This window comes from Macadamia integrifolia, chromosome 2 (assembly GCF_013358625.1).
Source record: "Macadamia integrifolia cultivar HAES 741 chromosome 2, SCU_Mint_v3, whole genome shotgun sequence".
Lineage (NCBI taxonomy): Eukaryota > Viridiplantae > Streptophyta > Magnoliopsida > Proteales > Proteaceae > Macadamia > Macadamia integrifolia.
In genome coordinates this window covers 17,529,459-17,543,789 of record NC_056558.1, presented here as the reverse complement: position 1 = coordinate 17,543,789, position 14,331 = coordinate 17,529,459, and the positions used below count along the sequence as shown (strand labels likewise).

At 34.5% G+C, this 14,331-nt stretch overlaps 1 protein-coding gene across 2 annotated transcripts; it reads right to left on the bottom strand.

Moving 5' to 3' along the window:
• Positions 1-368: 368 nt before the first annotated feature.
• LOC122089272 (protein indeterminate-domain 5, chloroplastic-like) lies at positions 369-2,998 on the bottom strand. 2 transcript variants are annotated; one of them, XM_042658871.1, is made up of 2 exons: positions 2,883-2,998; positions 369-1,956 (listed from the first exon to the last, which is right to left on the bottom strand). In XM_042658871.1, the coding sequence occupies exons 1-2, from the start codon at positions 2,981-2,983 to the stop codon at positions 636-638; spliced, it is 1,422 nt and encodes a 473-aa protein (XP_042514805.1). In that variant the 5' UTR covers positions 2,984-2,998; the 3' UTR covers positions 369-635. The 2 variants fall into 2 exon arrangements, with proteins under 2 accessions (XP_042514805.1, XP_042514813.1); XM_042658879.1 differs by lacking the exon at positions 2,883-2,998 and adding an exon at positions 2,555-2,830.
• Positions 2,999-14,331: the final 11,333 nt, after the last annotated feature.

Sequence of the window (14,331 nt, the reverse complement as noted above, 5' to 3'; positions counted from 1 at the left end):
GCAAAAAACTGTTTCACTATCAATTAAGAATAGGGTTACAACGGTTCATTCTCACACCTCTTTTAGATTAACTATAGAGAAAGAACCCTCGCAACAAATTTATAATGAAACCCTATACATTGAAATACTTATATGGCCTTAAACGGCCCTTTTGGAATCAACCCACTTATGAAAATGACGAAATACAAGACATTGTACCCCCGACAATATCAACCATTCAAATCCATGTTGATCCGGGTGGACCTGACCCAGAATTGAATCGATAATTTAGTATCTAACCCACATATATGACCCCATAGTAATGGTTCGAGAATTGCCAAAAAGTGTCTATGATAATCTGCAACTGCATTATACATAAGATGATCTCATGCAGGAAAGGTAGTCCATTTTTATTTCAGTAACTCTCCCTTCTAGCGATAGCCAGTACAAGAGAGGAATAGGAGAAAAACAAAAACATAGAGTGAAAAAGGAAAAATGATAGATATATATATATATATATAAGGAACAAAAACAGCTGCCTGACTATCTATAATCAAAACAGCTACTCACAGTTCCTCCTCCAACTCAAAGCAAATTGACCAAGTTTGTTAAGTTACTTACCTAATATCCTTTCTTTCTTACTCCTCAGTTTATCTTTACTGCAGATTTCCGCCACCTACGAAGGATCGACCGGTGGCTGACTTAATTTCTGGATCCAAGGAGCTGATATCAATGCCATGATGTTGTTGATGATCTCTTTGTGACATCCCACCACCCATGCCTCTTACCATTCCTCCAACACCTAAGAAGTCCCTGGTTAGCCTATCAGATCCTCCAAGACTCACTGTGAGATTCTGATGCAACTTTGGTTCCTCCATGTTACCAAAATTTGTATTACGATGATGATGATGATGATGTTCCAATGACATTCGATTTGGATTGAATCCGCCGAAGTTTGTCTCTTGTTCATGTCCACCACTGGTGCCACTCACTCCATAGGTAGGGACTCCTCCCGAAGGAGCTCCAAAATTAATGGAGGAGCTACCATTTGCTAGAGAATTCATTAGATCTTGGAGCTGGTTTTCATTTTCTAACTGTGATGCCCTTAGGTTTTCACCCCCACCTCCTCCAAAATTAGCCCTAAAGTTAGCAATCAAGTGTTGAGGCCTGTCAGATTTAGGACCACTTGAAGAACTACCAAAGCCTCTAAGTAAAGAACCACTCCCACTGCTTGTTGTTGAGCCCATTTGAGCAGCTTTTTGAAGCAATGCAGTTGCAGACATTTGAGGAATATTGACTGTGTCATTTTGCACTGAATTGCTGTAAAGAGAAGAGACACTTGGACCAATGTGATCACCCATTAAGTTACCTGAAAAGAGGGAAACTCCTTCTCCACCAGCATTTCCATTATGGAACTGCTCAGGAATTAGTAACCCAGAAGAGGTCAGGTGACTGTTATTACTGTTGGCATTGTTGCTATTGTTGGTGCTGCTATGGGAAAAGAAGCCGAGGTTGAAGGGATTGGCAGCACCTCCAGCTGCACCAGAAGAGGAATTGTTTGTGTTACCTTGAAGTTCAGGAAGTTGCATTAGCCCATGAAAGGGCTTATTAGTTTGTAACAGCCCATGGTGGGATTGGGGTTCTTCATGAAATTCTTGGCTGGAAGTCCCTGTGAGGAAGAAGGCAGATGAATGGGTCGGTTGTGGTGGACGGAAGGACGACGAAGAAGGATTTGATGGTGAGATGAGGTGATCGAATTGTGCTCCTCCGGCGGCGCCACCAAGTCGCAGTAATTCACTTGATGGGTGATTCTGATCTTGTAATGAGGAAATCTGTGAACCCACTTGTGATAACCCTAAGCCCATTGTGCTGCTTCCATATAAATGGCTTCCCATTGTGTTTAACCCGGTGGGTAGCCTTGCACTCTCTTGAGCCAGTGCATCACAGAAGGCCCTGTGGGTGATGAAACTATCACGTCTGCAAGAAAGTGAAAATGAAATGCATGAGATCACCAAGTTTTAAATTTGAATTATGGAAGGAAATATGAAGTTTTTTTTTCTTGGTGAGGTGGGGGTGTATGAGTGTTCTTTACTTCAGTTACAAGGAAATTGAAGTAAGAAGAAAGCTAAAAAATGAAGTTGTCAACAGAAATTCATGTTGATTATTTTTTATTGAATTAAGTGTCAAAAGTCCATCCACAATACTTCACGAAAGAATTCTCTAAGAAATTAATTGTCTTCATCAAGACACCAATTTTGATACATAAAAAGGAGATGATGATGAAATTTAGGTAGAAATCTAAGATCTTCATGAAGAGAATCCAATTTTAGGAGTTCTTTATTCATTAAAAAAAAAAAATGTTTGTCTTTCCCAAAGGAACCTTGATTTTTATATACATAGAATTATGAGTGAATTCTTCAGTAATTGAAGAATTAAAAGGTAGAGAAATGGAAAATATTAAATCCAAGGTAACAAAATAGGAAAGAATGGGAGTTCCAGGAACAACCTAGAGTAAAGGGGTACTATTTGAATTGAAGGGGGAGAGAGAGAGAGAGAAAATGGGGAATAGATTAACCAGTAAATGCAGCTATAGAACTTTTCCAAGATTGATGAAAGACCATCAATCAAACAGCCCATTTCAAGGACTTATTCTTCAATTACTGTGAAACCCAGGAACTGTCTCTTTTCCAAGAAGAGATTTTTGCTGAAACCATGAAACTCATCACTAATCAAAAACTCAATTTTAGAAATTCTTAGTTCAATTAATACATCTCCTATAGGGACGCAAGAACCAAGCTTCAACATTAATGGAGTTCCTCCCATGGAGGAACAAATCTAGAGAGAGAGAGAGAGAGAGCATCTTCAGACTGCAGCGTAATAGTATACAGGTCTATAACGTTTACATGGAAAAAGTAACCTGCAAGAGCTCAGCCGGGTCACATCTAGCCAACCCACAAGAGAACAAACCTGATAACAACAATAACAGCCCTTCGTTACATGTCATAGCAGCACGTGAATAGGAAAAGGAAGGAAGAGAGAGAACCAAGGGCGGTGGTTCCGAGGAAGAAGAAAAGATTAACTCTTTTTTTTTTTTTTAAACCTCCATGACCATGGCAGTTTCAGAGATTTTTCACGTGGGAGCAGTCCCTCTGCCACTTCCTTACACGTAGTTGTTGTAGTACTGGTCGTAGCAGAAGAAGCTGAGGAGTTAAAAAAAAAAAAACTTCTCTTGAATTTTCACGTCTTCTCAGATCCTTTTCTCTTCTTTTCTCACCAGGAATCTCAATTCTGATACTAGCACAATAACAAACCTCAGAAAAAGCTACACTCTCTCTCTCTCTCTCTCTCTCTCTCTCTCTCTCTCTCTCTTTTTTTTTTTTTTTTATTTATGTTTAGAAAAGGGTTCTTCTAGCCATCACTATGCTTAGTGAAATATAATTTTTCATTATTTGTCACTTGATAATATATGAATTAGTCCATGGGAAAGCAGACCATATGTTCATTTAAATGGCCATTTTTTTAGTCACAAGTAGACAAGGAAAGTTGTGCAAACTCTAATTCAAAATTTTAGTAAAATTACTAAAATGCCATCAAATGGAGATGAATATAATTAAATTATAAAATAGAATCTTTCGTAATTTTAGGTAATTTTTCTATTCATTTTAAGCTTAAACTGTACCAATGATATGCTTGCATGGTCCTTTATCATATCGAATAACCCATGTACTACCATGTGGCAAATAGTGAAGTATAGACAAAGTGACGGAAAAGAGAAATCTTTACTTTTTGCAAAATATACACTAGCATAATAAGAGATATCTCTACAATAGCACTTCACTTGCAGGTTGACGTAAAAATTTCAACCATATGGATGTCTAGGGAATGGTGTGTATTGGCCACACATCAAATTTCAACCTCAAATTCAATCAAATAACCTCTTATGTAATGGCATGCATCCTCTCTCCACACATAATTGAGTTCTCTATTTGGGAGCATCGTGTACACTCTCTCCTCCCTAAGAAGAAGTAAAAAAGCCATTCATGAAAGAGAATAAACAGAAAGATACAGGGAGGCGCTAACATATGCTACACTCTAGAACAGAGAACATTAACTCATATAATATATCATATATTTTACGTGAAAAATAACAAAACAATATCTATAATATCATATGGTTAGATAATGAGACAAGACAACTATCGTTTTTGTTATAACTTATTCTTAAGTCCACGGCATTGTTCAAAAAAGGGGTATGGAAACAAGAAGAAATGTAAAATGATAAGAAACAGGAAAACGAAAACATAAAATCTTCTTTTTCTTAGAGAGAGAAAGAGAGAATTTGACCACATAGATTCCTGTGTGACTTGAGCCAAAGACTAGGAAATGATAGCACAACAATCTATACTTGTATAAAAGGTAGCTCACATTTGCAACAACAAAGGCACTTCAAATCTGCTACAAAACCCTCCACTTTCCCTAATTTTCCACTTTGTCCTTCAATTTCTAAAGAACTAAGATTAATACTACATCCTATATGATCATCCATCAATAATTAATATCAAAAATTGAAAAGAAAAAAACCCACAAAGATCATCATGGTCAACCATCTGTACTCAAGCGGTCAAAGCATCTATTACTTAATCTAACAACATCCCATTATGAAAACCATTGTTATTTAGTAAATTGAGAATTCATGTACATAATTGTGGTAATCTTAATGGGGTAAAAAAATCCTAAAAATGATATAGATGAAGGCCTCTTAACAAAAATAATACTAGTAAAGGAACAAAATCATTAATACGATTATAATTAAATTTCAATTTTGCAATTTCTTTTAGCAAAAGCACTATAGTTTACAATTGATAGCGCAAAACCCTTGTCTATAGTATATATATATATATATATATATCTACACTTTGAAGAAAATAAGTACATACAGTAGTCTATGCCCAACAAATAAGAGTCTTTAAAGTTAGTGTTTTCAATTAAAAAAAAAAAAGAATTCAACGCTTGATAAGGTTGATAGTCTAATAATAACAATTGCCCAGGGCAGTTGGTGAAGTTGTGGTCATTAAACCCACACTTACTAGGAAATAGCCATCCCACCCCATCTCATCACAACATCCATGGGGACTAGCAGGGGAGATAACCTTTTTCTTAAGTTGATAACCTTTTTCTTGAGTTGACCATTTGATTAGAAACATGATGAGAGATGTGATCTCATATTAAAATCATTTGGGGATAAGGATTAAGAATAGGTTTGAATTTGGAATTCAAACACCCTTATAATCATGCCATAATGAGATAAGATCACATTATGCATGATTTTTAGAATTTATTTATTGATTGGCTTGAAATATGGAAAATCAAAACACCCCTAAATGGTTAATGGGATTTAAGGATTTTGTTAGCCACTCAATCTCACGCTTCCTCTCCTTAGAAACATGAATTCCCATCGGTTTCACTTTCTCGCCACCGATTCTCTACCTCTCCCTTTGGTGAGTGTGTGAGAAAAAGTGTAGGGTTTCGTGTGAAGAAAAAAAAGAGTGGTGATTTTAGTGGAGGCCAATGTAGATAGGAATGCATTGCTACTATGGTGAAAAGACCATATATACCTCGTAGAAGGATTTGTGACTACGAATCTCAAGTTAACCACTAATTTTCCCTTCTTTTGAATTATGTTAGAATGATCAATCCTACCTACAATTCCCATCTGTTTTGGAAAGGAGATCCAAAGCTTATTTGTCCATGTGACTAAAAAGGTAGGCCTACATGAAGGGATTATTAGTATAGGCATGTAGGAAATATTTTTCTATTATTTTGAATTAAAGATTTTATTCAAATAAAAATGAAACAAGTTACAAATCATGAATATTAAAAACTCTAAAAGTTATCACATTTTCAATACAAAATTGTCTTTAATTTGTCCACTGTGCTTTGAACGATTAATGAAGAGAAACTTACCTAGCTCCTTGAAGAAAAATCATGCACCTTTTTAGGTTTTGTCATTGGGGTAAGCTTGTAGACAAAAAAAAATTCTTCTACTCTTTAGGTTTTAACCACTCTAGGATGCGGGTAATTGGCTGGTTTTGTTGGTCTATATTTTGTGGAGTTACTGGTAGAAGCTCCCACTAACATGCCCATGAGTAGGGACCGAACTACCTCAACTTTTGTTAAGAAATGGTGGCTAGGTTTCATCCAATAAAAAAAAAAGATTTTTGCCTTCGTACTTTGAAATAAATCCTCATAGTCCTATATGGTTTGAATATTAGCTTTATAGATGAATTATTATTATTATTATTATTATATTTTGGGTAGAAATTAAACTTAATAGATGAAGTTAGTGCATGCGGTGTATAAGGCGGAAGCATAATAAAAGGAAAATGAGACTATATAAAACATTAAGATAATTTCTCATTGGCAAAATTTAATGTGTCAAATAATTTTTAGGAAAACAGAACTCGATCTGTCCGGAAGTAGGGCACTTATACCCAGACATAAGATGGGGTGAAAGATCATCCCGCCCCAATGAAAGGGGAGAAATCCCTCCCGTATTGATGCCTTTGCATGCTTTTCCATTGGCTCTCGAGCTATCTTCTTCAGCGTGTATCGGATGATTGACAATACCCAAACATCACTCTCGAACATCTAATGCAAATGGGATGCACTGGAAAAGAACCAATTCCTAACTAAGACCTTTCGGGAATAAAACAAGAGACAATAAAAAAAAAAGTGTCAAATTCTAAATACACTAGTAGAGTATAGGGGTGTCATTTTTCATATTCTCAAACATACAATTGTCATTGTTGTTTTGTCTAGTTATGGCTATACTACTCCTTTAATTTGTTCAAATAAAAATTGATGTTATACGCAATGAAGTTTTAGAGATGATATCTAACCCACCTAAACTTTAATCAGCATGATTCCTTTGTACTGGATAGATTCTTCGAGTCCTACTCAAGATGATACAAATCTTTGGGGTGTAAATGGTTAAATTTACCATACTTAGTAGATGAGGTTAAATACTATTCCTTTTTTTATTTTTATTTTTTTTTGGGGGGGGGGAATGATTGGGTACTTCAAATCATCATCATAGACCATGAAAGAAATATTATATTCACTCAAATGAAAGACAATATAAAATAAAGAGAAAATAATCATGCCTGCTTGCATGTCTCTATGTCCAAACATGGGCAGATGGGAAAAGAAGGTGCTACCCCCTACTCAGACACCTCCATGCTGCACACTAGTGCAATGGCCATGCATGAGGATAGGGTTCTCTTGCCCTTAAAATAAAAAGATATTTATGATGGATTTCAGCACATGTAAATACAAAAGCAATAGGACATAACTATCATAGAACAATTCAGATAGGACTCAAATTTTGTGAATATATTGTTGAAGTTGAAATGTAATCATAGTCTAATTACACAGAAATTTATTATTTCAAAATTTGTCTGAAACCCTAAGTCTGTTTTAAATTTTTAAAACTACTATCATCTTTCAATAGTTGGTGAATAAATTTGATTGAAGGATCAACATTATGGAGTGGTCGAATTGCAAAATCATCAGTCCACATGCTATTCTATAGTCCTAGAGATCTTTTCTTCTCATTGTATGTGCCTAGAAACTATTACTTTAAGCTACGTTAAACTCATTCTACACCAAATCATAGCCTGTGATTGGATCCTTGGAATCTAAATTTTGATGGAATTAATCGACTTTCGTTGCATCTATTATCTAATGGGCGTCAGGTGACTCCCCTCTCTTTTTTTCTTCTCCTAAAAGTCAACAAAGAATATATTAACTAAAAAAAAAAAAAAAAAAGAATTAGACAATTAAACATGAAAGTGAAGTCAACATATTCTTTACCCTTATATTACTTCCAATAGAAGTAGAATTTTAGATCTTCTACTCCAATTATTCAAACTCGACCTCAAGATCAAAAAACAAAAGACTGAATGAACAGAAAGATTAAAAATAAATAAATAAATATTCATATCATGAATTTTGGCCATGGATGGACCAGATTATTTGTTCCAAACAAACTGGCATAGGGGTATCCTAGCATGGTATCTTCCATTAGTAGAAATTATATGGTTGGCAAAGTTGCAATAACTTTTCTTTGAGGGTAATAACATTCAAAAAATAAATAAAAATAAAAAGTTGTTTTATTCAAAATTTTGTTAAATTTTAACAAAATAATTTATATTGTTCTTTTTCTCTTAAAATTTCTTGTTTCTTTTCAAAAATTATTTTAAAATATTTTTTCACTGAGACAATATAATAGTAATAAATATGATAAAAAAAAAACATGCTATCCAACACGAAAATGGTAGCTATTTATACCACATAGAAGGATTATTTAGTCAATCTAACCACAGATATATGGGAATTCTCTAGTTATATATATAAGCAGTTGTTGAATTAATGGCATATATCAACCATATGATCTACCATATATGCATCTCTTCTTCTTCTGCCTTTCATAGTCCAAGTTCTTCTAATGCACAATTGGACATACTAAGAAATCGTGGACGCCAAAGCTAAAGAGAATTTGGGTTGATAAAACGTATAAGACCCACATTCATTCCAAATAGAAAATGGCCACACTTATCACTAATTACTAGTCTAATTACTTACTATCATATATTATATATCAAGAAACATGGAGAGAGGAGAGTCGATCTTTTTACTTTCCTTAAACTTACGTTAGAGCCCAAACAAGTAGCTGCCTACCACTGAAGTAGAACTTCATCCCCTAAATATATTCAGTTTAAAGCCACAACTTCACCTACCACCCTTAATGGTTCCTTTCAAAGTTGTCTGGTTAAAATTATGAGGAGGTAAGCTGAAGCATTGATTTCATACAAAAACAAAAGGAGATACAACCACACCCTGAAGGACAACAACAAATTAAAGACGTACAAATTAAGTCTATAAGCCCCCCCCCCCCCCCTATAGACATTAATTACAAGAAATTTTGTAGAATGGACAGATAAAGGGCATTAGTGTAAGCAAGGCCAATTGCTTCTTAAACTAATCCAGTATCCTAGGCCATTTCTTTGTCCTTTCTCAATTAATTGGAAAAGGAATGACACTAAAGACTTCACCCGGCCCTGAAGAATCACAGCAAGGCCTTTATTTCTTTTTTCACTAAAATCCACACTAGGGTTTCTTCAGATTTAAGGGTAAATATTATTCTAAGTGACAGGAGATCATGACTTCAGACATTCTATGAAAAACTACTAAAAATATGAGTTTAACATCCATGCTTGTATGTCTATTATCCCATCACCCAATTGTTCATTTCTGGCAAATTTAATTCCCTTTGCCTGTTATGGTTTCAGTTTCCTCTATATGGTAAGATGCTTTGACGGAGAATGGATTTACAAGATCAATATATATAAAGAATTATTTACTCTACATATGGTCTCATCTTAACTAATCCTTATTGCCTTTTGGTATCAAGTGTACAATCTCACCATTCCACTTCTGAGGATTCTATTCTGGAACTCTAACCCTGAAATCATTAGTCCCAGCCTATGTTAATACACTCATTTATAAATATTTTAAGATCACACAAAGAGAATTTGTGTTAAAAAATTCCCAAAAAGTTAAGAGAGAATGTAAAGTGTAAACATCCTAATTAGGATTAGGATTAGAAAAAAAAAAATTGAAGGGTCGTCTGTCCACCATTTCAAAATTATGGAGACCTTTCTGGATATTTGACAAGTTAGAAAGGTCCTAATCATGTTTAATTATTTATTTATTAATGAATTATTACCTTCTTCCTAGTCTCTTAACAAACATTGTCACATCCACAAAACTAGGATTGGTACTGAGAACCCTAGCAACTTCTTAAGGTAATTGACTTTCTGACAAAAATAAATAAATGATTTTTGTCTTTTAACATGAAACCCATGGCCTTTAATGCAAGTTAGGGTTTTTTTCTATTTTTCCTTTTCCAATGGGAGGAGACTTAGGCTTTAAATCTCTTCAGTTAAAACAAAGGCAGCTCGTTCACTGTCACTTCTCGACATCTACCCAATTGCAAAAACTGGAAGACTCAAAGAAATTTCTTGGCATTAATGAAGCCAACCTTTCTTGTGACACTGTATTGTATTTTTTATCTCAATTAAAACTAGGAACTTATTACTAGTATGAACTTGTTTCGTCTTTTCCCTATATTACCCTTTTGTGAGTTTGCTATCTGAAATATATGTATGGAGTGTAGGTAGGGTTTATCTTCATTTTGAAAAATGTTAAATACAATTAATAAACAGAAACAAAAATAATTACTGTGGTGAAGACAAGAAGTAGTTGAGTTGAATTCGGTTGTTTTAGTCACAATATCGCATTGATTTCAGCTGAGTTAACATTTTATTATAGTGACCAGCATGGACAGCAATGCTGTGTCAAGCCAAGAGTGTGCCATATCACCCCTTTTACTACATTACTCTTCATGAAATTCATAAGGACCATATATACTTATATAGTTTGATTTTAATTTTATTGTAGAAAAATCATTTAAATGATTTCTATTATTTAAAAAGAACAAAAATAGTAGAATGTTTCCCATAGGGGTTCACATAAACAGACCTAAGCTTGAGAAGAATAATATTGAAATGCATTTCAAATAAATGATAAAAAAAAAAAAAAAACAGAAGGAGAATCAGTGGTCTTCACTCAAGACCTGACACAAGAGAGAGAGGAGTGCGGCTCCTACCCATGCATGAGGGTTAATAGGAACATACATAGAAACATTCACAGTAATATTATTTTCATTTCATGGGAGGCAGGCTTAGCATTTTACTTCCAACGTGTATAGGTGCAGGAGCCACACTCTTACATAAAAATATTTATCCATATAATATTTTTATTTCTTCTTCACTCATGTTTCACCTTTAAATGAGGACAAAAATGTTGTCAAAACAGTTCAAGGAGAAACAACTTCCTCACTGCAAGAATCAGTCCCACCTAAGATAGATGAATCAATGGAACTGCAGAGATTATTAATCCATGATGTTATTTTATTTTATTTTTTTCTTTTTTCGTTACTCCAAGTTGGGTTAATTTGTTGAAAATGAATAATTAAATTGATGTGCAAAATAAGTGAATCGGAAATCATAAACAAATAATTACACAAAGCAACACAATGATTTATGTGGTTCAATAAGATTGCTTATGTCTACAATAAGATGAGATCTGCTTAACCATCAATGGAGAATACGATTTCAACTATCTGTCCTTATGCCTCTCTCAGATTACAAATAATGAGCCATTTACAAATTTATAGTGAAACCTACATAGACATACATTAACGAAATATTCCACGGAGAGTTGAACTAGTTTAGTTGTGAGGTGTTGGTCCTTATCACCACCTCCTTATGAACATCCTATTATTCCCCCCCCCCAACCCCCGACTTGGCCTCTCTTTGTTGAGTTAGGATGCCAACCCCTAGTGGCCTGAGTTTGAATGAGCTCCAACCTCCCACATGAGATCCCATCACCCAATTAATATCTAAATCAACAATTAAGGGCTATTTGGTATCGTTCTTAGAAAACGTTTCTATCTTTTTTTCTTTTTATTGGAATAGAAAAATGCAAAAAACTGTTTGGTACGCCGGGGCGTTTTTAGTTTTTATAAAAAAAAAAATAATAATAAAATAAAATAAAATAAAAACGAAAAATGAGTCAGAAGTCGGAACTCCAAAAGCGAGTTTTGACTATGATGTTTTGTTTCAAAATCCCTAATTTGGAACTATCGTTCCTGATAGCTGGAGCGGGAGGAGTATCTGCAAGTAACTTTTCTCTCTTCTTCATCTCTCTTCTTGTCTCTTCTTCTCCTCTGTTTGCGTACTCGTTTCTTCTCCTCTCTTCTTCTCCTTTGTTCGCTTCTCCGTTCTTCTTCTCCTCTGTTCACTTCTCTCTTCTTCTCTCTTCTTGTCCTCTGTTCACTTCTCTCTTCTTCTTTTCTTCTCCCCTGTTCACACTTTTGGTCTTTTTTTTGTTTTTTTTTTCTCCCAAAAAATTCTAGATACTCGATCGAAAAAAAAAAAACAAAAATCAAAAAAGAAAAAAATGGTGCTGGTTCCCGAAGCATTACATTACCGATTAAATTTGTGTATCTGCTCTGATTATTCTGTCTCTGTACCTACTTCTGCCGATTGAAATTGAGTTGATTTTGTTGCAGATAGAGGTTTGTTAAAGGTCCTGGAAGAGGAATTCTCAGGACCTCCTATGAATGTAAATCATAGCCCCCCTCTCGTTTTTTTGATTTGTTGTGGTATTAATGGAACTTGAATTTTTGCGATAATACAGTTGGTGGTTGAACTGCTTCTAGGTTTAGTTTTCTGTATGTTTGCGGTGTTAATTGTGCCGGGAGAATTCCTATCCATACTTCCTGATTCGGACGAGAACAGGTTGGTTTTGAACCCATTTCTTTCAAGTTGGTCATACCTTGTTTTATTTGATTAGTCAATTTATGGGGAAGAAGGAAACAGAAAGAGTTGAGGATAAAACTGAATCACTTGCTCAGCTTTTATTCATATTAAATGTGAACAAGATTTTAGGTGTGAAGACTTAATCGTCAATCTCCAAGTTGAATGTAGTGGTCTTTGGGATTGGCAATTCTGTCAGCTAAATGTCTTGTTTGAAATTCATTCTCTGCATCCAGTGTTATTTTTGGGAGGTAGAGAGATTATGAAACATGCATTTGTTATTTGATGCATTTTCTATCAATATGAGCTATTTAGTGCTGCTTATAGTGGCACATTCGTTTCATGGTAGTGGTTGAGTTACTTCTAGACAGTGTAAATTTGACTCAATATCACCAACCAAGAAGATAATGCAAAGCCAAATTTATGAGAATGGGAGAAGCAAAGAAACCCTTGCTGCTAAAATAGTTGTCATTGGAGTTAGAAAGATATTTTTCTGTGTCTAATAGTATGGGACTCCATCCAATTGAAGAGGAAAAAGTATGGAAAGCAAGAATTGTTGGAATTAAGGCATACAATAAGTAGTTCATGATGAAGGGCAAACATGATTTAATTTTTTCCCTGACTTCTATTTTTTACAGAGACTAATGTGTTCACAATTTTTATTTATTTATTTCAATTTCCTTTTCCTTTTGGTGCAGGGTTGCGCAGATCCTAATAATTAATACATTTGTTAAAATATTAAAATAGAGATTTGAAGTTGTTTTTGGATTAGTATCATCCAAGAGTTGGCTTTTAGATGCGTTGGATTGGCTGAGAGGTGTGAATAGGGCCTTTGTTTGGAAATATTCAAATTATTTTGATGGTTATGTTATTTCTTGTTTGGATGATTTTGGTTTCAATGACCCTAATCACATCTATTATTTGATATAGGCTGATGACCGTGGATGTGATATGTTTGTATGGTTGAAAGATGAAACACATATTTCTACCATACAACGTACATTAGGTTCAGAAAGCTCAACATCAACAACATTCACATCACCGTCCATTTCTAACGAGTACATGAAAGGATATTTGGAATGGACACTTAAAAGATTAGAGGACCAAACAAATAAGATGAAAGATATCCTCAATGCATTCAAGTCTTTAGACTTGGACAAAAAGTAAAAATTTTGGGAATTATGTAATGCATAATTAACTTGAACAAGGCATTCTTAATTATATACTTTATGTGTCATTGTGAAACCATTTTTTTTTATTTGGTATGTAATGCTTGATTGTCTCAAAGGATTATTAATTTATAATAGTATTTTGGCATTTATTTATGTAATTATTGACTTTAAAAAAAAAAAAAAACGTTTCTGAAACAAGCATTACCAAACGGCTAAACTATCGTTTTTCTGTTATGAAACTGTTCCAGAAACAGATTCACCAAACAACCTTAGTTAGTTAAAAAATGATGTTTTGACACAGAAACTGAAATTTCCGTTAATGACACGAAACAGAGTTTCTAGAAGAGAAAGGATACCAAACGGGGCCTTAGTGTACCATTGACTCGTGCCCTAATACCCCATAAGAAATGGAATTCCATTTGAAAAGATCACCACATAGGGGGGGAGGATCCAGAAATCAAAAGCCATTTTTCATTCACACTGCCAACCAATCACCATGTTGATAATTTTCCATTTTATTTTTCATTTCATTCTATTTTTTTTTTTAGTAGAACATTCTAGTTCACATGTACTATTGAAACTTTAATTTTAAATAAAAGGGGTTGCACTTTGGATTGGACCTTATCCCGACCTGATTTTGAATTCCAAACTCGACCTGTGGCCCCTACCCAACAACTAGTACTAGGAATGAAAGGAGCAACCAAAGATTTCGATGCATTAATTGGCATGATCAATAA

What these genes read in the sequence shown, in the direction of transcription:
- LOC122089272 (XM_042658871.1), bottom strand. Translation starts at nt 2,983, where the DNA reads ATGACATGTAACGAAGGGCTGTTATTGTTGTTATCAGGTTTGTTCTCT. An exon ending in TTGCAGGTTACTTTTTCCAT is followed by an intron (nt 1,957 to 2,882) that starts GTAAACGTTATA and finishes ACTTTCTTGCAG; the next exon opens with ACGTGATAGTTTCATCACCC.